Source organism: Diachasmimorpha longicaudata, chromosome 5, assembly GCF_034640455.1.
Source record: "Diachasmimorpha longicaudata isolate KC_UGA_2023 chromosome 5, iyDiaLong2, whole genome shotgun sequence".
Lineage (NCBI taxonomy): Eukaryota > Metazoa > Arthropoda > Insecta > Hymenoptera > Braconidae > Diachasmimorpha > Diachasmimorpha longicaudata.
Genome location: NC_087229.1, coordinates 3,672,763 through 3,695,501, shown reverse-complemented (window position 1 = coordinate 3,695,501; position 22,739 = coordinate 3,672,763). Strand labels below are relative to the sequence as shown.

The window sequence follows — 22,739 nt, the reverse complement described above, 5'->3', positions numbered from 1 at the left end:
ATTGATTTTTCTAATTACAAGCGATATAATTTTTTGATCTTAATGAAACCAAATCTCTATCTTGGATTTCGTCATTCATCGTAACCAAGAAATGACTTTGTCCCTAATTAGAAAAGTCAATTTGGTTCCGTGAGGCCCCTGCATGACTTCCTTTAATTTCCAAACATTGAAATAAAAAAATATTCTCAAAATGTATTCTCCGTTTCTTCCAAGAGTCCAATAAAAATTCGAGGAAATAAATGAAAGCCAATGACAGCTCATCATCAATATTGCAGATTTATTTATAATGTAATAGTGATCCACCAATAGTAGCCCTTTTCAATGTAATCGAGATTCATTGTTCATTCTCCGGAGAAAGCCTTGGGTACTCCTGTCCAATTTTTCGATCGTTAAATTCATCACTGATTCTGCAGGAAGAATCCACGTGACAGTTCTCTGCAAGAAATAAATGAATAAAATTAAAAACAATAGAAAAATAAAATAAAAATAAAAATACAAAATAAAATAAAATAAACGTTCTTGGGGGTATTGGAACAATCTGTGGGATGTTTTACCTTGTGAACAGCAAATTCCATTAGCAGCACATCTGCCTGTATTGTCTCGGCACATGGCGAAGCCTGCGATGCACGGACGAGAGTACAGACTCTCGGTTCGACATTTATAGGTCTCCGGAGTACTTATAAAGCAGCCAATCGCTGTTCCGCAGCAGATATTAGGGCCAAAGCACTGGCCTTGATGTCCAGGGCCACAACTAGGGCACTTGAAGGATTAGGTATTACTTTTTATTCTGCAGGACAAGAGCCGGAGGCTATTTTCGGTAACCGGTTAGTGCTCTCTGGACAAAATTTCCCGTGACAGAATCTCCTGGGGGAATAGTTTCTCCCAGACTGAATGCACCCACGAAAAATTTCCTCCCAACAAAATCTCTTGAGAAAATTTTCTCATTTTCTTACTGAATTTAATTGAGGAAGAGAAAATAGCTGAGAGATTGTTGTTCGTTCGTTCAAGTATGTAGATCTGTGAATTTTACGTCAATCGACGTATTTTATTGAATCGTATAGTTCATTATCCTGAATTATTCTAACAGTCCGTGTTCTAGTGACATTTATTCAATTTTCCAAATTTTTTTTCCACTTCTCTGCCTAAGTGAACTATTTAATCCAAACGATATTGAGAAAAACTTAATATGCAAGAAAAATTTTTTATTCAACTCTTTGAAAGACTTTTTTATGAGGTGAAACCAGCCCTCTCGTCTTAACATTCTCTCTAAAGAAATAATAAACACTGTTCTTAAGATATATTCCTGTGTAATATTCCTAAGATGAGCACAGCGAAAAGCATTATTTTTGTACAACAAAATCTCAAGAGATCATGAAAATAAATACCTCTGCAGCCAGGCTGTGCAGTGAGAGCAATGGATTTTCACCCCTCTTGCCCCCTCTGGGACAATTTGTGATGAGACAAGCGAAACTAACACAAACTAGCGCGGAAATAATCAAAATTATTTTCGACATGTTTAAAACTTTGAAGGGATTCGTTGACTATTAGCGCTTGATGTTGACAGTGCTGAAGTTGAAATCCTACTGCTGTAGATACACTGGAGAATTCTATATTTATACAACTCGGGGAGATTTCACATTCCTTGAGGGGATTTCGCATGGGGGTGGCCACAATAGAACACTCTAAGGATTATGATAATTATTTTCTGATTCAATGAAAAATGCAGCTCTGTTGAATTTTAAAAAGATGGTTCATTCACTTCAGATTTTTCAATCGTCGTTTCTTCAATTTTTTCCCTCGTAAATCTCCATTCCCAGTTTTTTCCTCGGAATTTTTAGATTTAATTTTCTTCTGCTTGTTGCTCTTCACTTCTGAAATATCTGCCGCGATCTTTATTTTTTTCCTCTTCTCCATCGAGGGGTTTCCTTCGCCCTTACGTTTTTTGGAAGACTCATCGTTAGGGCAGTCCTTTGCAATGTGATCTACAACAATGAATATTGATATCAATTTTTTATTTGCACAATCAATTTCTTCATAAAATTGAAGAATTTTCAATAAGAATTTTCGACATTTTTATAAAAAAATTCATTCAGAATTAGAATGTTACGAAAGTCAATTTCGCTGGAAATTGATTTCATCCCCAGTTGAATCTAAGGAAGTCTAATAAAAACATAAATACCTGTTCCACGACATTTAAAGCACTCGCCGGTAATTTTCGGTTTGATTCCACAGACATGCTTCTCGAGAACGCATCGTTCACATTTATCACAGTGCTTCCAAGTGGGTTTAACACATCTGTTACAAATTTTACAATGTCTGTAACGTCTTCCATCCTTCGATGTACACGATTTACATAATTTACAGTGTTTATTCTCTCTCGCCACCCACTTATTACATCGCTTGCACCACTTGTACCCGTCCTCCGGTAATTTCAATAAATTTAACGATACATTTGTGAATATACGCACTGGGGAGCCGTACTTTCTACCACTCGAGCCTGTCACGAAGAGAGGGTGATTTTCATAATCAACTTTGTAGTCCGACATCTTCAGATCTTTGAGGCCACCATCGAGTCCCCGAGGATTTGATTTATTCTGCATTATGGATTCCATGAAATATGGAAATATGAAAAATATCTTCAGTATCTCGTCATTATCGAGTTTATTGAAAGTCCTGTGAGAATCTGTTATTGACTTTATCGTCTGGGACATGAACTCCACTCGACCACCGAATGGGGGGTCACAGACCAGAAACATATTCTTTCCATTGTCTTGGGTGAGAAAATCCTTAAATACTTGGTGGGATTCTTCGGTGAAGAAGTGGTGGTTGAAAAGATTGTACCAGCAGAAGCTCAGGGGTCCAAAAAAATTGTGCTGATGAGTAAAAAAAAAAGCTGATTTTACTATTACTTCATTTTTTTTATGAAGTGTTTAATGAATTCGGCTTGAAGAGGAGTTTTAGTAGTTGTTTAGATTTTCAACAATTTTTTTAAACTTCAAGACAAGAAGTAAAAGTCATCGGATAAAATAAAATTCATTTTAATTGGGTCCACAGAAAGAAATATTGTATTTAATCGAAATAAATATATATAAGAAAAATTAACTAAATTAAAGAATGAAATCATATTGTTAAGCATTTCACTCACATATCTGCCATCGAAATCGAGTAAAAGACTTGTCATCTCCTCGTGATTCTGGGTAATGTATTCATGTATTCGAGGGGCACCGATGCACAAGACATGTTTCGCTCCAGCCCCTATCAATAAATCAACGACGTCAGCTGTCGCTTTCTCCGAGAACATGTACTGGGCCTCTTTCTTCGGGTCAGACAGGGCTTTCAGGATTTTCGTGGGATTCTTTAACTGATCGTCGGTAACTCCAGTTATCAAGTCGTGATCCTTGTGTTTCGTGATCTCGTTGAGGAAGAACAGTCTGCCACAGGTGTGACAATAGCACCTGTTCTCCGGGCGTTCAGACATTATTTCATTCAGTCTTAAGAAATATTTCCTGTGATTGTACTGCTGAATGAACTTTTTCGATTCTTCTCGCCACCCATTCTTCTGGATTTTAGTTAGTTTGTCGGTTTTTTCTAGGTAAAAGCTGCAGAGTTTGCGGTCCCTGCAGGCTGAACAGGCGTAGTACTGCTTTATTTCCCCATTTACTCGCCTTCCGAACAATAATGTTGGACCTATAATTACATTAATGAAAAAATAAAAATCCCTTTCCTTAAGTCCAGAATGTTTTCTGAACAAATTGATACAGAAAAGGTTGCATGATTTACATAGATTTTATTCTACCAAGACTAGAAGAAATCAACGATGAAATGATGGATAAAAAATCATTTCTGACGATATTATTCTCTAGTACAATCTTTCAAGTAAATCCAGAGCAGATAGAACAATAATTAGCGCAGGGCATTGCTCACGAAACTGATAAGCTCCAATTGAAAATAATGTGAATTACCATGGACACACTGAGGATGATCCTTCAAATTTCCCCAAAAGCACTCAACACCAGAACCCGAACCTTCTGAACCCATCTTTCCTCGGCCTCCGAAATTCTCATTCAAAAAACCCACGTGCGCTCAGCACCACATAAACAACTATTGGAGGTTAGGAACAGTTTTGTGGTTGTTTGCTCATCGGATAAAACAGTCGATGAAAATGTAAAACAGGAATTGCTTACTGGAAAAAACAGAGATTCTAGGGAATTACGAATGCCTATGGATGCCGCTTCGGTAGCATTTGGCACCATTTTGTACATGAAAATTTCAGCCAATGAAAGACACGTTTCTTACATCCCATTGGTTTCTGCTGTTAACCAATCATTATTGAGTTTTTCTGTCGCCGCTCCATTTGCGCTGATTGTCCACCTAACCTCATCACAAGGAGAATAAAAATGACAGCTCTCAATCAAATTGTAACGCTGTACCAAAATTTGAAGCAGGAGTGGACAAAGACGCCTTGCAATCTTAAGAAATGTGGAGAATTACTCAATCAATTGAAGGTAAAAATTATCAGCCAGCAATCATTGGACTAAAATCCTAACCTCACTTGTTTGTATCAAATTTGTTTGTCATCATTCCATCATTACGAATAATTTGTTCATAACGGATGACAATCTGCCATGAGGAGTACACTAAAATGTTAAACAAATATTTATCCTTCATTTTTATCTTCATAGGTGGGCCTTACTCATTTAATGTTTCTACCAACATCAAACAATTTGGCATCACAAAAGGAACTTCTCATTGCAAGTAAGTTATTTTCATTTTGACTGAAGTACTAGATTAATTCCAATCGTTACTAAATCCAATCGTAAAATTTGTCGATTACTGAGTAAAGTTTATTTACCCATTGAAGAAAGATTTCCCAAAAGTTGGGTAATTTTTCTCGAACGAAGAGATAACTTGTACTGAACAGTCGATAAATTTTACTGATGGGTACATTAAACAAATATTTGACTATCCATTTCACCCCAAAGCCTCTTCTCTCGATATAAACATCAGTGGGTCTTTCCCCAGACGATAATCCCTAAAATTATTTTTAACATTATCCTAGGAGACATCCTGGAGATCGGAGCCCAATGGAGCATCGCAGCGGAAGACATTCCCTCCTTCGAGCGTTACATGGCCCAATTAAAATGCTACTACTTTGACTACAAATCATCCCTTCCTGAGTCGGCCTACAAGTATCAACTTTTGGGTTTGAACCTCTTGTTTCTACTCTCTCAGAATAGAGTAGCAGAGTTTCACACAGAATTGGAACTCCTACCCTCCGATCAGATCCAATCGAATGTCTACATCAGACATCCTCTGAGTCTGGAGCAGTGTCTCATGGAGGGATCCTACAATAAGATCTTCTTAGCTAAGGGCAACGTTCCGGCAGCGTCCTATACATTTTTCATAGATATTCTTCTCAATACTGTACGCGATGAAATTGGTGCTTGTATGGAAAGTGCTTACGACAAGGTCTCACTCAAGGATGCAGCAAGAATGCTTAATCTTAATTCAGAGCAGGACACTCTAGCGTTCGCCAATAAAAAACAGTGGAAGCTCGCCAAAGACGGGTACTTCTACTTTGGTCCAACTCATGAGAAGAAGACGGAGGATCCCATACCATCAGCCGATCTCGTCACCCTTGCAATTGATTATGCCAGGGAACTCGAGATGATTGTATAATTATTTTTTGACTCATGTCTTATCCTTTATTTCTACGGTTTCGTTTTTTCCTGTAAGCTCGTAACAGAATAAAATTTCTAATAACTCAAAATTATTTGTAATTCATTCTGAGATCTCAAAGTTGCAAAGCGCAGTATATTGGTCCAAATCGTTAGGAACGTGGTCTTACAAAAGCATTTTCTAAGTTTTTATTGTCAGAAGGTCAATTTCCAAGTCTATTAGCGGTGATAATTGTTTGAAAGAATTTCTAAGGAAATAAATGTGAATGGAACTATTCATTGAATTACCTAAGAAGGAATCGGAACTTACTAAGGAACTAGCTCCCTTGGGATAGTCTCAATAATATCGTAGTTTCAAACAATTATTCTAGTAAGAAAGATACAATTTAAAAATTTTTAGAGATTCGAGGACAGTTATCTTAAGAGCTTTGATGTCAAATTAAATGTTTAAAATACTGGAATCATTGGGAAATCACCAGGTCTAGCACCAGAGTGCAATGAAAAATGGCATGAACCTGAGTAAATTATGAAGAGACATGTTTTCGTATTCTGTCTACGAAATGAGTCCAGGCATGTTAACCCCCTTTTCCCCTATTTCATACTAGAGTTCAGATAATTCCATTCACGGTTCAAGTTATACCATTTGAAAGGCCGAGTTCGACTGAACATGACTGAGAATCACTTCCAAACCCCCAACAACACAAACATGATTACAATTACCAGCTAAGAATAATAAAACCTCGAATGACATTTACATAAGAACTGGACTTTACTGTATACACTCAATCCTCTATCTCTCCTTCTCCAAGGATTTCCAAAGCATATTCAACAAAGACAGGGCGAGAGGGGTGGCCTCTCGGTGTGGTGGGGTCCGTGTCAAATCTGGTGAAAATCAAACATGGCGTCAGCTAGGTTATCACCGTGAAGTGTTGAACAGTCAATAATCATTAGTTCTCTCAAGTTTATGCGAATTGTTTCATCAAGGATTGTTTGATAGAGACCATTGTGTTCTCGGAGAGACATCGTCGTCGCTCTGATAACCACTCATCCTAAAACACTCGCCCGTAACCCCCGGTGATCCGCGTGCAAACGGCATCGTAAACAGTGGTTTTACTCGGGTGTCCGCTAGTTCCTTTTTTTTTTTGTTCAACTCTTTTCCACATTAACTTTTTCTCGTGTAAAGAATATAACACACCCTGCTGGGAACACCGTTGCAATTCATTTATACAAGTTTATGTGGGCTTAATGGGGTTGATTGTTGATGTGTGGCGACAGAAGGAGGGCGGAGAACCTCGTGGAAGGATTCAAGAAATAATTGTCTTACCGGTTTGTCGATAATTGAGATTGGGAGATGTGCTCGAGTTATCAGAGGCTGTGAGTGAACTTTCATGGAGTTGTGAAAGCATTTTTAGTGCAAGAAACAAGTAAATTGTGCAATTATTGTATCCTCGATGATTTTATTGTTGACGTAAATTAGTCTTTAGTGTTGTGAGGAAATTTGACAACTCTTGAATCCTTGTGAGGCCCCTCGAGAGGATTTCTGACCCACTGGCAAGACTCATCAAGACTGGGGAATGAAAAACGAATCACTGAAAATTGTAATTATGTTATCGTGTTACAATTTTGATCTAGGCCTGTTCAATTTGATGGCGAATAATTAAATTGTTGTTAAAATGTTCCTGAAGATGATGGTGTTTTTGTAGTACGTCTTCTGGGTAGTTTCTCAGGAGAGACATGATAAAACAGAGTGGAGTGACAATTTTATTGATAAGGTGAAGATAGCAAGGAGGAATAGGGTCATAAGTTAGGCTGTTGGAGAAGTGTCAGACATATGCCGCCAGCCGGGCTATCGGCTAAAGGCTTGTCTACCTTGATGGACCACGGACAACCCGATGCTCGTCATCGGAGCGAGCGACTTCTCTTGCATCCCGAGAATGGGGGCTCGCAACCGAATACACCGAGTACAGCCGCCTCTTCACCGAGATATCATAACGCTCACAACAGGGAAGCCACGTGAGTAATTCCTTGAAAGTAAATGAATGTTGATAAAAAAAAAATAATAATCAGGTTGGATAATTCTGTAAGGAAATCCTGAATTATTGTGAGTCCGTAATGACCATTCAAGTTTGTAATTCTCTCGAGAGAAAGGAATCTCGAAGCTTAATGTCAGAACATATTTCTTGTGGAGAAACCTCACCGCAGAGAATGACTCGAATGACGTCTGTAAGTCTTCTCCATGTAAATGTTTTAATTATTCATAATAATGTGGTTAAATTTGAGTGATTGGATAACTGGGTGATGACCCAAACCACAAAGTTAACGTGACTTTTTTTTACTAATGGGGGATCATTCGCACTGACAATCGTACATATTTGATTTCAATATCATTTATTTTAGAGAAAAGATTATAATTATCATCTATGGAATGAAGCAGAGTAACCGAATCCAGATATCATTTTGAATCAATAGAGAGTTCAAGTGTCTTGTTAGGAAAATAGAGGATGTAAATAATGGTTGACGAGGCTGTATGTATTATTCGCCTATTTTGGCTACACAGAACCCTTTAAATTGATACCGATACTGGACTAAATACAAACAATGATAATTTTATTTTGATCACGCTCAGTAGTTGGATTGATGTAAAAGTCTATTGATTTATCGTTTCCCTCCTATTGAAATATTGAACATTCCAACATTACCTGAGTGGACATAAGCAAAAATTATTGATGGAGAATTTCAATAAAAGACTACAAAAAAAATTTCACGATTTATCGCGTCAAGCACGAGAGAATTCATTAGTTAATTAGTGAGAGATTGTGATGCTCATTTAGTTCACAGGAATGTGGATTTTTCCATCCTATTCATCGAAATATTAATCTTTTTTTATATTTGTTTTTTGAATTGTTATTTTTATCTCCTAATTTTTAAATGAAGTATGTGATAGCAATAATGGAACCGCTTGCTAAGTTCAGCCAAAAGATAAGGCAATTATCTCCAATATGGATTTTCGATGGATATCTCAGAATCCGCAGACGGACACCCCATTCGGTGGGAGCTTTTCTGAATAACAGAGGGGCAGATAAAAAATTGGTTCCTCGAAAAATTGCGATATCTCCTTTTCATGCTTTGGCCAAAATCAAAATAACTAATCACTACTTCATCGTCTTTTATCAATTTGATCTTGTCACTTTATACTTGAAAAGTCAGTCAATAAATTATTTAAGCATTTGTACAATTCAACTTTAAAAAAATCAATAAATTTGTTTCTGCCAGAAGTCTGTCTTATCCAACAAAAACAATATTTTTATTCAATTGTAATACAATGACTGATGTCCATAATTCCTTTGCTTTCAGCTACGGCTATTCGTATGATCGTGCATCATCAAACAACATGTCTGACAGCAGCATGTCAGATACACATAGTGGCGGTACAGCAAGGACTGTGTCTCAACAGACAAGTCCTTCACACGCGACCCACTCGTCATCCCACTCTAGACAAGAAAAATGTTCGGTGATTGTCACAGTAATGTGGAAATATATTGCACAGAGTGAGGATGAATTGACACTTGAACCTGGTGAACAAGTTGAAGTGCTATCAAAGGATTCAAAAATATCGGGTGATGAAGGCTGGTGGACTGGTAAAATTGGTGGAAAAGTTGGCATTTTTCCGGCAAATTTTGTTATTGAAACTGATCGAATATCAATATTTGATCATGTACAACCGACAGAGATTGATTTTCAAGAGTTGGAGCTGGAGGAAGTCATTGGAGTTGGCGGTTTTGGCAAAGTTTACAGGTAAAAATCATTTCTTCATGTCGTTGCATTATTATAAGGTCCCTTCATCACTCAATCGACAATAACAGTCCGGCTTAGAAATGTAGAGCGAGATAAGTACTACAACAAATGTGCTTGCGGAAATCCCGCTATGTCTCTCAGATTCGGAGTTATTTCTTAAAAATGTGATTGGGAGATAAGTCAACTTATCTCGTTCTGCCACTTCGTTACTAAATTTACTTCTTCTTCAAAAAAATTCCATCATTTGATCAACTGCTTCCTATTTATCACTCCTGTAAAATCATAGATTATCCAAGTTTTTGATTAATATCCCCATAATCGATCGACTTTCTAGGGGATATTGGAGAAAAAAAGAGGTAGCAGTAAAAGCAGCACGTCAAGACCCCGACGAAGAGCCGAGTGTCACTCTGGAGAATGTCCTTCAAGAAGCCAAACTCTTCTGGCTTTTGAAACACGAAAATATCGTCCAACTGGAAGGAGTCTCACTAAAAATTCCCAACATGTGCCTCGTCATGGAATACGCACGAGGTGGCAGTCTAAACAGAGTCCTCAGTGGTCGTAAAATTCCTCCCGACGTGTTAGTCGATTGGGCAATTCAGATCGCCCGAGGCATGAACTATCTCCACAATGAAGGACCCATTCGATTGATTCACAGGGATTTGAAAAGTTCAAATGTTTTATTGAGTGAGCCAATAGAGAATGAAGATCTTCAATGTAAAACCTTGAAAATCACGGATTTTGGGTTGGCGAGAGAAGTTGATAAGACCACAAGAATGTCAGCCGCGGGAACCTACGCTTGGATGGCCCCAGAAGTCATAAAACAAAGTACTTTTAGTACCGCAAGTGATGTTTGGAGGTAAAAATTCAAAATATGATAATACGAAATGCCTGAAAACTTTTTAAAAACCACTTGATGCTACTGACTATAATAACAAGAATAAGGATGGCCAAGTACTTCCACTATTTTTTGTCCAGCCAAAATCAATTTCATTGCTTTCATTGAACATCAGAACTTTGCATTGAATCTCATTTAAATATTTGCTTACGGGATTTCATAATTTCAACTGCGCCGATCTGAATTTCAGTCTAAATGCTGAAATATTTTGATGCACTGTAAAAATCTGAAGAAAATTTTTATAGTTTGATCGGGGAAGATTTATGAAGTAATTCAAACGATTCAGAGGCTAATTTGAATGTCAGATATTAATCACTGTGTAAATTACTGTGTATTCTAGCTACGGCGTTCTATTATGGGAGCTTTTGACTGGTGAAACGCCATACAAAGGCATCGATGCACTTGCCGTAGCCTACGGGGTTGCAGTCAACAAACTGACGCTGCCTATTCCTTCGACCTGCCCTCAACCTTGGAAATATTTAATGCAAGCATGCTGGTCTTGTGATAGCCACGGTCGGCCAGATTTCATCAAAATCCTGGAAGGACTTGATGATGTTAGGAGTGCTTTTGCTGCTACTCCCCATGAGTCCTTCCACACAATGCAGGAAGACTGGAGGCTGGAGATCGAAGAAGTTCTTCATGGATTGCGCATGAAAGAAAAGGTGATGATAAAAATTTATTCACTTGTTTATCGATTGATTAGTTATGTGACATCACAAACGAGAATAAGAATGAACTTCCATGAATTTTTTTCGATTTTCTACTTTCAATTTGCTTATCTGATTAATTAATTTTTCATTCCCAACTCTTCGGAATGACGCGCAACAAGTTAAACTTAACTGTTAAAAATCAAATATTTCAAATGTTTGGGAATGATGTGAATCAGACAATCAAGCGCGGGCCAACCACAAAATGGCTCGACCCGACCTAATCCAATATTGGGGCCCGTATTGCCCCCAATGAAGGACGACCATATTTATATCTCCAGATACGGTATAAAGTTATCTTTGAGCAGAATGGATATGTTCAATAATTATCACTTGACTGATACTACAAATTAGTAATTACAACTTCTCTGATTCCTAATGATTACATGCAATCGCCGAAAATTAAAATCTACCCGATTATCTTTTAACATAATAGGATACACATGTTATTTATTATATTCTTTTTTTTATGCTGTACAAAAGGCATGTCGGTCATTTGAAGAGGTAAGAACGGTTTTAATCTTAAATATGTGGTTTTGAATATGAAAATTCTATACTGAATTCTGTTTGTTTTTCTTGATAATATTTGGGGGACCTTTTTCGTTCACTGTGCCCTCATCTCGTTGGGTTAATACATTAGATCGTAAGGTCTTTCACCAATTCTGGTGCCTGTAGCTGTACATCTGCCGCTATAAGACCCACACATAATAACTTTGGGTCTTTCCATATAACCCCAGCTGCTATTGCCTTCATTGTGACCCCTTTGAAGGTTTATGGCCCTCAATATGATCTTTATGAGCCTTATTTTGTCCTTATCAGCTGCAATGTCTTCTTCGCGTCCTTCATTGGAATCCTCGTGTCCATTAATGTTGACACCTCAACTTCGAGATGTCTATTTAATAAGTAGAGATATTTGAAGACTGACTGCACCGATACTTGTCATTAATTTCATTATTGGGGGTCAACCTAGTGTCCTGACCAATTTTATATATTAATTAGTATCAGAGTATTCTAATTTCCAAGTTCTCTGTCATTAATATTAACGATTTTTATGGAATATAGGAACTGCGCTGTAGAGAGGAAGAACTGACGAAGGCCCAGGTACAGCAGAGACAGCAAGAGGAAAATCTGAGGCAGCGTGAGGAGGAATTGGCAGCTCGAGAAATTGATCTGCTTGAACGTGAAATAACTGTCATGATGATTCAACAGCAGAGTACACCTACACCCAACAAAAGAAAAGGGAAATTTAAAAAATCCAGATTGAAACTCAATAAGAAGGAACCTGGAAGCAATATCAGTGCACCTTCAGGTACGTCTTTGGAATTTTTTTTTTAACTTGATGGACCTGCAAATGTTACCCATATTTTTGCATTAGTGATATTGCTCTTAAATTTTTCGTTCCTTGTAGTATATGACGTGACAATAGCTACTGCATTGCTGTCTATTGTTGGGATAATGACAATACACAAACTCATGTTTTGAATAGCATAAATACGTGTCGTATTATTCAGACGGTAAAAATTATAGGATTTGGCAGCGATGTGAAAATACCTTCGTGAGAAAAAAGGCATATCATAGAGTGCAACATTTAAAGCACAAAAAATTATAAAACATTTATCGCAATTAACAAAAGTGAAAGCCAAATCAAATTGCATTTTTTCTTTGAGACCTCTTAAAGACTAATCAAATTCAATTTTTTATTCACCAGACTTTCGCCACACGATAACCGTTCAGCACACAGCCCTGGATCGCAAGAACCGGAACCCTTCTCGCCCCAACAGTCCACCAGGCTCACCCTGCATACCTCGATTACGTGCAATTGCTTGTAAGCCACCACAGCCAGACTAAAATCCAAAAATATTACTGACCAGACCAACAAAAAGTCAATTTTGCATTTAAGAATGTGACACAGTAATCTGGCACCAGACAATTGAAGCAAATCCTCCTCCTCCTCCTCCCCCTCTTACTATTCCCTGTCATATTAAATCCTAAAGTATTGCTATCCCAGAGACTAAAGCCGTAGATCATTTACTTTGAAAAGAAATTGTTGTCAGTTTTGTCGTTTGAGTGCCTATTATTTAGAAATATTTTGTCAACGTATCCAAAGATAAATTAGAGAAGTAGTTAATTAGTACGAATTATTATTATTAGTTGTTAGTCAAACATCTGAGATCTCTCTTTTTATACTTTGAATGAATTTTTTCTTCATTGACATGCTCTTTCTTCACGTTATTTCTTCTTCTCTTCTATATTTTCTTTTTGTTTTCGTTTGTTTTTTTATTTCTGGCTTGGATTTAGTACCAGCAGACGGCGTTAAGGGTAAAACCTGGGGTCCGTCAACACTCCATCAACGTGAACGCGGTGCAATAATCACACAACCACCGAATCCAGCATCCCCTGGTGGTAAAAGATGGTCACGTTCAGCGCCAGATCTTGAAAAGACACCATTACGAACAGCATTACTGGCAAATGCTCAACGTTCCCCGCTTCTACAAGAAATAGGTAACCCAACTAGCAGAAAATTGTACTCATCAGCAAATAATCTTATCGGCGATCATGATAATCAACGTGATGATGACGATGACGACGATGATGACGATGATAATATTGATGAGGACGGTAGAGATTTGAGATTTTTAACTGAATTAAATGATTCAATGAGTGCTAAATCAGATAGATCGAAAATCGTAACGACCAATTGTGCATCATTCGTTATTATTAAGAACACTAGGACCAATAACTCTTCAAATAATTCCATAACTTCACAAATTGAGAGTAATTTCATGCATAGTGTAGCCTCGAGCCTCGTGGGAACAGCAAAAAGAGTTAAGAATAAAAGAAGAGAAAGAAGTAAGTCTAAAGAAGTTAAACGACGTGATAGCTCAGAATCGAGATTAAATTCCTTAGCTGACTTTTTCAGATCACCTTCAGGCTCTAGAAAAAGCTCGTTAGCATCATCAGAAAAGGAAGTTAAGAATTCAGTTACTGTTAGAACTAATGATAATGACGGTCTTGAGTCTAGTCCTGAAAATTCTATTGTCAAACCTGTTAGGCATAAATCTAGAAGTGGAAAGTCACCTTTAAGAGTCTTGAATAAAATTAGAGCGTGGAGTAGTCGTGATGCTCTTGATGGTAAACAACAAGTTAAAGTGGAGTATAGTGTTTTAGAAAATTCGGTTAATATCCCTGATCTCCCCGACAATGGCGACAGTCTTCCCAGTTTTTTGGCTGTCAATTCAAGGGAGGGCATTGATTTTGAAAATCTTGAGGCGCAGTTTTATCATGAGAGGGAAAAATCTATGAAATTTAGTGATAATATTACGAATAAGGAAACAAATTATATATTGAAAGACTTTGAGAGTAGGAGGGCCAGGTTTTCAACGGGTGAGGTTAAACGGGCCAAGAGTACTGAGTGTCTCGGGGATTCTGCGATAAATAACTTGAAGGGCAATTACGGTGGAACATTAGCTGAATCATTGAGAATAGCCAATTTAGTCAGATGTAATTCTGAAGGGACTGAAGGGAAGGCAGATGAGGGCAACGCGAAATCACCTGCCAAAAACAATTAATTATTTTAAAATTATTGGCAACAATTTCATTGCACATTCAGTGAGATATTTACGAAAAGGGAAATTAAAGATGATATGTGAATTATTTGACGGACAACGGATGCCGGAAGAGGGGTGAAGGAACTGTGCGAAGAGATTTTTCGGGGCGCAATATAATCGTCATCGTCAATCGAAAATTTATTTGTAAATTTTCTGGATGAAAACATCCCAATTTAAAATACTGACATAATTAATTATTCGAACTAATTGTGCGTAAATTTCGGTGATAATCAAGTTTTAGAGAATATGTCAACAGATTTTTTAAAAATATAATTTTCATGAACTGCGCGCAAAAGTCCGCGATTTTCCTCTCGATACATTAGTTTTTCATATAGGTACTTACAACATAATTTGCCTGAAATTTCTTCCATTTATTATCTTCTACTCTTCGTCATTTTGCTACGGAATCATTTGTCAAAAATTTATCTCTCAATCGCAGGCCTTTCCGAGGAAAATATCCATTCTGCGCGTAAGTTCGATATATTGTCACATTATTTAATTAATCATAAATGAATAATAAATTGAAATCAGTAATTAACATTGGATATTTAGTCGCTTTTATGATAATGAAATTTTTTTATTTCCATTGATTTTCACTTTTACTCGCAAACACCTGTGTATTCTTTTTTTTTTATTTTATTTTTTTTTATCCTTTGTTTTATGAATGCACATCGAGGTTCTTCTCTTCATTTATTCTCACTATCGTACGTCGTGTTTCAGTGGAATGCATGCATTTTTTCCGTACTATTGAATGCTTAAACGAAAAATATTTTACATCTTTTTTTTTTTATTTTCGAGGATTTGACATTTTATCTGTTCGGGATTCCATTTGTGTATTCAATTTGTTTATATTTATATTGAGCTCCATACAGACTTGGAAGTGTGAACGTCAATCATTGTGGATATTTTTTTACTATTAATTGATGATCTATTTAGTTTTACGAGTATATTTTATTTTCATCAGTCACTGAACGGCATTTGTTCCATAAAATTCCGTTACAATAGGATCGCCATTGAATAAGGAATCAATAACACAATTTTTAATATAATGAAAGCTTTCACGATTCAGTTATTGAACGTCTGAGTATCGTAATTAAATCGTTGATTAATATTAATGAAAAAACAAGACGGTGTGACTTAAATTGGATGAAATTTCTCTTCGGTCACCACAAGACGTGACTTGTTGTTCCATAATTTGTAATCCAAAGGAAGAAAAATAAAACAAAATTAATGAAATACATTTAATTAATTACAAATTAAAGTCAAACTGAATTGGGAAAAAGGAAAAGAAGGGAGATGGCAAGATTGTAAAGTAAAATTTATTGGTGTTGGTTTAATTTTTTTTCCTCCTTCCGTCCAAATTTATCTTCCTTCCTGGAGGTTTATAATTCTCTAATAACAGTAACTGTCTTCCTACTCAATTTCTCCGTTCCATCAGACTTTTCGAAGCAATTCCTCAATTATTTTTCTCACCGATTTTCTCAATTATCAGATGTTACTTGAATAAATGATTTCACTGTCTGTTTCTTCGTCAGCAAATTGATCTAAAATTTTGTCATCGATTTTTTTTTCACGCGTATGGACAATACAACTTTTTTAAATAAAAAATCATCGTACAATTAGAAAAAAAGTGATATGGCCACGATCATAGAAGACAAAATATGCACACATCTGTATTTAGACATAGTTTGTTTTTAAATAAAAGCTTTTCAGTTGGACACGTTGATTTTTTTGTTTTTACTTAATTTGTTTCATTTCAATCCTGTGTTTGCATGGCGAAATGTAATAAATTGTTTTATCTCGTTCAAGTTATTATGAAATTATTTTGGAAATAAGTGATTTCAAGGGCCTATATCAAAAAGCCTTTTTTAAACGAGATAATTCTCAATCTTAAAACAGGTTTTTTCGTCTAAAAATCATCACTTTCCGAGGTAATGGGATAACAACAGAGATGTTATATTCGACTTTCCGGTTACGTTTTACCACTTCAATACGGAATTTATGTTACGCTCGACCATTTTTTTCAATGTAATTACGTATTTAATATTCATGAAAGATGAAGAATGTCGAGCGTAAATCATAGCCTGCATGCTACTTCAAAGTTTCCTAACAGAATAAATTTTTGTCTTGTTGTTTCACTCAAATGGGCTGTGGTGATTATAGTCTTTCAATCCTATACAGCCATTAAACGAACCCAACAAGTTCCGTTACTGATAACTATAGATTATGAGTTTTAGTAGTAATTTGTAGTAGCAGCTACTGACATTACTGGTTTTATTAATATTTATTGATTACAATAATTCATTCATTTATACAGTAGTTCCATAGCTATTTACAAAGCGTAAATAATTTTTTGCATGTTTATTGAGTAGTGGGTGCAATTAATTAATTCAAAAGGCAAATGCATGTTAAGAAAAGAACAACCAGTGGAAAGTTGGTGGATAAAGGAAAACTTTCGTTCTAAACTTTAAAAATCACTATGTAAATACATAAGGTAAGAGATACAGTTTAGTGATGAACTATGGTTTTGCTCAAATTTTCGTGGATTCTGATACATTTGATCACGAATACCTGCAATGTTTCTAAATGAGAGTAAATAAATGTTAACTTCGGCTGAGGCCCTCCGGGAGGTAAATCCCTCAGTTAAATATTAGAAATGGAATATACAAATGAGTTATCAACGCAGCGCATTAAACTCGAACTCTTTTACTCTTTACTTAAAATTAACATGAGGAAGAAACATCTGTACCCGATGGATCTCCCCAGGAGACTAAAAGCTCACAAGTGACAAACACCGAAAGACGAGTCGTCGCCTAATAAAAGAGCCCGCTATTGTTTCTTCCTCAAAAATCATTGTATAGCGTCGGGTAACTCTCTCGCCGTCGACTCTGATTCGCTTTGATAACGCCCATTTTTAATTTCTAAATCAGACTCAATAATACAATGTTACATTAGAATATTTAAATCGCCTAAAGTTCATTGATCTAAAATAGAAACGTGAAAAAATTCAATACGTTATGTACTATCCCAATCAAAATCCATTGACCTTCGTCGAACAATTTTCTTTTTAATTGACATAATTTAGTTGATAGAAGCGTTTGAAAGTAGTAATTGGGAAACAGAATGAGGGTTGGATTTTCTAACGCGATGACCACAAAAAATTGGTCATTTCTATTCAGAAATCACTGAATAATGTGATGTTGAAGAAAGAAAAATGAATGATTTCTTCGAAACCGATTAAATGGATTGAATGAGAAAAAATGTGTAGTAACTAAAATGAAAAATTAGACGATTTTGCTGTGCTTAAGTTGATGCCTCTAATAATGAAGTTATCTACATTTTGAATGTAACTGGATGAGTAATGCTTGCGTTTTATCAATAAAGAAGATGCTCGAAGATGAGGAGTGAAGAGGAAAAAAAATTATGAATTAATTTTGTAGATTATTCAACGTTACCAGCGGATATATCCACGGAGTGGATACAGACGGATTATCCATTGAAACCGGGTCTTACCTCACCGTATATTATGCCAATGCCGGTGCCAATGCCAACGCTATATAATGGAGAAGCTAAAAAACCAAAATTAGGAGCAATTGAGTTATTGTTGTACAACATTGCTGCAATGCTCGCAGGGGTAGCTACGGGTTTCGATGTCAGGATGACGAATGTCTCACCAATTCATCCGAGATTACAGCCCAGGAGTGTCTGCGATGATGAAGAAACAGGGAAATGGTGGATTGACAATGGCTCCAATCGAAATTCGCCGTACTTGGGGGATGGCTATGAATTCAGCTCAAGTAGTGGATATCCGCACAATACTTACCACGGACCTGCACGTCATTACAGGTATGTGCACATGTATGCTTCTATTACAAAATGATTTAGGAATATTTTAATCCTATATTACATGAAAGGAAAACGCCAACCCTAGCTATGGGAATTGCTAGCTGTGGAAATCCTTGAATTTGACGAAAAATTTTTTCTTAAGCAGCACTAGTATATTTCATAGTCTGTAGTGCCATTTTTTTCAGTACAAATTAGCAATTTAATTTTTCGTGTGAATGAAAGTTTGTTTGTTTTTTAATTATTTTTCAGACCTTTTTTGAGTTCAATGGGTGGTATAGGTCCTGGTCTCCCTTTAAACGTGGAAAAACCTCTTAGATTCACAGACTCACCTCAGCATTATGCCTGTAACAGTACAACGGGTTCAAAAGTCCCAACACCAAGGCCACGAAGAAAGAGTTCAAGTGCGAGTGTGAACGATGAAGTCTATTCAGCTGAAATTGCTCGGGTAGATCGAATGGAGAGGGTGCCAGCTATTTACATGGGGAACGTACCTCCTTATCCGGAGTATGGTCCACCAGTTTACACCATTGTGCCTCCTGACTGGAATTATAAGCCACCACCAGAGTCCCCGTATTATTTGGCTCCTGATTACCAGTAAGTTAAACTCCTGCAGATTTTCTTGATGATAAAAATAAACAATTCAATGAATTTTTTCGTTATTGATATTAAATTAAAATGACAAAGAAGAGTTACTTGCACAGCTACGTAATTTCTCTATTCCAGTGACAGAATGGTAGAATGCCAGGAGTTTCCCCACGCCTATGACAATCCCAACAGCTTGAACAGTCTCGTCAGAGGTGCCTCCCGGGTCCCAGCCTACACTCATCATCGGACATCATCAAATGTCTCCAATACGAGCACCTCCAGCAACGTAAATCCTACATTCCACCTCGAAGATGAGTCCGAATATCCCCCTTACTCCCCCAGCCACTATTATCAACGCCTATCAAATGCTCCCTGTACAAATTTTGGATATCAAATTCAGGACCACAGCTCTTCCCCTCATCCCTACCTCAGTCGTCAAAGTTCTCACGAAATTAATTTAAATACAGGAGAGAGACCAAGTAATTTGGAAGTTGTCACTAGATTGCGATCGAGTTTGAAGAAGGCCAATTACACGTATTCACCGAATAAAAGCACAAGTAAAAATAATTCTGGCTCAGGAACACCGACCAATCATACACCCCCTGACTCATTAACGTCTGAGGACTCGAGTTACGTGTCTGCTAAGGACAGCCAGATATCGAGTAGCCGGGTTAGGTTTTCTCCTGTAACATTTGATCGAGATATTCCACGTGATCATCTTGATATTGCTCATACACCTGGACAAGAGACAATCACATCACCCCTTCACACTAGTCGTCGTTTGTCTAGAAATCGTAAGCCCAGTATCTCAGATCTCGACAGAGAATTTTTGTCATAGCACTGGCTCATTTAAGCCCCTTTCTCCTAATTCATCTGGCATTTTCATCTTGCATTACGTATTCATTATTAGTATTCTGTTTTAAGAGTTTCAGGAGAGGGGTACAAATAATGTATGCAAATACAAAAATTCATCGGCTATTTCAGAGAAGAGTGAAGAGTATTTACTCGGTTTTTTAAATTAAAAAATACACTCGTGAATGAGAAATTATCTTTGATGCTATTGAAATCTGCAGACATTTACCATGAAAACTCAATGTTTCACAAATACTTGTCATGGAAAATCGGATTAAAAAATATTTAAATGTTGTAGATATTCACATTCGCTCTCGATGCTCTCTTCACAATTAACATCCACAATAACCGACTGATAGACTCGAAAATTGAAGAACAAGAAAAGAATCCTCTTCCAAATATTTGTAACGTTCGAATGAACACTGCCTTCCTCAAGAAACTACTTTAGAAATATAGGAATGAATGTTGGAAATTCCATTAGAAAGTACTTTTTAGAATCGCAATAAAATCATCATAAACATTCCATTTACATTGGAAATTATCTCATTAACGTAATCAAAAACAGTCGCATTGTGTAGGTCTTGTGTGAAAAAAAAAATCGCTCGAAGTATAGGAATTATCAGTATTTTCTAGTGCATTTGATGTATATAAAGTACACATTCCGTATTATCAAGTAAATGCATTCGAATCGAAAGACTTTAACGTTCCAATGTGGCCCTCAAAGCGTATGTGCGGCATTTTGCCTGTTTTTAAATGAAACAAATAGGAGACATAAATTTTTATGGTGTTCAAGTATGATATTCTGCGGTGCTAGCTATCACGTATGTACTTATTGAACTCCCAGATCTGAGGAAATGGTTTATACGATGCTCCATTACTTCTCATCACACATTATTATTTCCGAAAGAGAAAATTATGTGAATAGTAAAGACAGCGTTGAATAGAGAGGAATTCATGGATGACGTACTTGCAGATTATTTTATGAATATTTTCTGATTGTCTTTTGACGATTTTTTAGTCAATTCAGTCGAGTATTTTCACATGATAATCTGCATAAAATTAGTAGTGATCTTTCTCTCTCTGTTATATTTCCCAGATTCAATTGGTACGTTTATAAATTGAACTGTCGGCTGCTAATGACACTGCTGTGTAATGTAACGCACTTAACGACAAAAGAACTAGTCTAAGTTATATTTATTTTCTATCAATTATAGTGTATTTATGTATAATCTTTCGAATTGAAAATTCGATTAGTTACCGTCTTAACTGTCAAACTGTTTTTTAATGCTTAATTTATCTAAACGTGAATAGTCAATTTTAGTCGTTATTCAATGGAGGGAGAATTCAATTTATTTTTCATCCATCGAGACTAACTGTATTATGGTACTCATTGATCATTTTAGAATAGAGTGAATTGCACCTATTTATGAAAAAAAGAAAGTCGACTTATAATTATGTTTGTTGTTTTTTTAAAACAACCTACAACACAGTTGATGATTTTTCCAACGTCTCGTACAGTTTCTTTTCTTAAAATTTATACAGATCACAGTTGAGGAAAAATTATTAAACACAATCATCAATAAGTGCTGGAAGAGAATTTGTAAATTATTAAAGAAGTGGTAAAATGATTGGACTTGAAGGGATTCTTCTTATTAGTTGATTGTTGAGTTTTCCATTGAATCTCCAAATGTCCGTTTTGTAGGTCATTTCCTGATGATCAAATTTTCATATAGAACCTCTTGTCACCTAAATAATTAACTAATCAAAGAAGATTCAAGGCTCGATATGTTCAATACTTTTAATTTACCACTCAACTAGTGAAATGATTTTGCGAAAAATAAGTAGGTTTAAGAGGTGGCATTCTAAAGCGCTGAGTGCAATGTGTTCCCTATTTTTTAATTAACGGGGAGAGAAGGAAATAAAATAATCATTCCGACTGCTTGAATATACGCCTTACAAAAGTTGTATTTATGTATGAAAGCATTGCAAATTAGTTCCATAAACTTGTGTGATTGATACTGATATTGAATGTAATATTTTAAATTCCATGAAAATATTAACGAATGAGGCATTTTTGAATACAGATACCCCAATTAATGATTTGCTAAATTTGATGATTATTCCCAGGGGAAAATCATGTGAAATTTCAGGAGTCCGACCTACACTAAAGGTTGAGGTATTTTTTCAAAACATTGTACATTACTATATATAAAGTATCGTTATGTTGAAAATCATATATGGTTGACTTCGTCAATTATCGCTGTGAGTTTCTACCGTCAAAATTGTAACTATTTTCGAGTTAATTTTTGTTCTCATTTTCATTATTTATGGAAAATCCATTTCTTCTCTTTCGATCGCAAAATGATTTTATCATTCAATTTAAATTTCTGATTTTAGATTTTATATTTTTAATTTTCAATTGAAATGTGAATTTTTTAAGCTGAGGGTTTTAAACTTCTTGATAGATGGATCTAATTGAAAGGAATCTTAAGTAAAAGAAGACAGAATTGTCACTAGTACTTTGAAATTAAATTATTTGAAACGATGGAAATAATGAGGAGCCTCGCTAAAACGCAAATTTTGAAGATATGAAACCGCACAAATAATTAACGTAATCATGCATATGTATGTGCTACAAATTGTAATTATTATATATAAAAGAAAAAAATTTGAGTATTAATGTCTGTGTAATATTATTCGGCATCCCATGATGATGTCTTAATAATAATTATGATAATAATAATATTTGATGATTGGTTTTACTTATTTGCGA

At 36.1% G+C, this 22,739-nt stretch overlaps 4 protein-coding genes across 9 annotated transcripts; 2 read left to right on the top strand and 2 right to left on the bottom strand.

Moving 5' to 3' along the window:
• Window positions 1-120: 120 nt before the first annotated feature.
• On the bottom strand, window positions 121-1,520 carry LOC135162336 (neurophysin 1-like). The gene is made up of 3 exons (XM_064120685.1): window positions 1,386-1,520; window positions 555-759; window positions 121-435 (listed from the first exon to the last, which is right to left on the bottom strand). The coding sequence occupies exons 1-3, from the start codon at window positions 1,512-1,514 to the stop codon at window positions 335-337; spliced, it is 435 nt and encodes a 144-aa protein (XP_063976755.1). The 5' UTR covers window positions 1,515-1,520; the 3' UTR covers window positions 121-334.
• A 234-nt stretch (window positions 1,521-1,754) lies between these two features.
• Window positions 1,755-4,126, bottom strand: LOC135162304 (rRNA N6-adenosine-methyltransferase ZCCHC4). The gene is made up of 4 exons (XM_064120619.1): window positions 3,963-4,126; window positions 3,146-3,687; window positions 2,180-2,873; window positions 1,755-1,982 (listed from the first exon to the last, which is right to left on the bottom strand). Exons 1-4 carry the CDS (start codon window positions 4,036-4,038, stop codon window positions 1,756-1,758), a joined length of 1,539 nt encoding a protein of 512 aa, XP_063976689.1. The 5' UTR covers window positions 4,039-4,126; the 3' UTR covers window position 1,755.
• A 206-nt stretch (window positions 4,127-4,332) lies between these two features.
• Window positions 4,333-5,770, top strand: LOC135162335 (26S proteasome non-ATPase regulatory subunit 8). Its single transcript, XM_064120684.1, has 3 exons — window positions 4,333-4,505; window positions 4,683-4,755; window positions 5,060-5,770. Exons 1-3 carry the CDS (start codon window positions 4,398-4,400, stop codon window positions 5,677-5,679), a joined length of 801 nt encoding a protein of 266 aa, XP_063976754.1. The 5' UTR covers window positions 4,333-4,397; the 3' UTR covers window positions 5,680-5,770.
• A 783-nt stretch (window positions 5,771-6,553) lies between these two features.
• Window positions 6,554-22,711, top strand: LOC135162287 (mitogen-activated protein kinase kinase kinase 10-like). Of its 6 annotated transcripts, none has more exons than XM_064120555.1 (13): window positions 6,554-7,276; window positions 7,382-7,691; window positions 9,033-9,473; window positions 9,808-10,329; window positions 10,709-11,030; window positions 11,559-11,579; window positions 12,138-12,384; window positions 12,784-12,900; window positions 13,374-13,577; window positions 15,123-15,152; window positions 18,124-18,529; window positions 18,779-19,123; window positions 19,253-22,711. In XM_064120555.1, the coding sequence occupies exons 2-13, from the start codon at window positions 7,510-7,512 to the stop codon at window positions 19,950-19,952; spliced, it is 3,537 nt and encodes a 1,178-aa protein (XP_063976625.1). In that variant the 5' UTR covers window positions 6,554-7,276; window positions 7,382-7,509; the 3' UTR covers window positions 19,953-22,711. The 6 variants fall into 6 exon arrangements, with proteins under 6 accessions (XP_063976625.1, XP_063976624.1, XP_063976628.1 ...); XM_064120554.1 differs by having other exon boundaries at window positions 7,364-7,691; XM_064120558.1 differs by having other exon boundaries at window positions 6,554-7,691; window positions 18,845-19,123.
• Window positions 22,712-22,739: the final 28 nt, after the last annotated feature.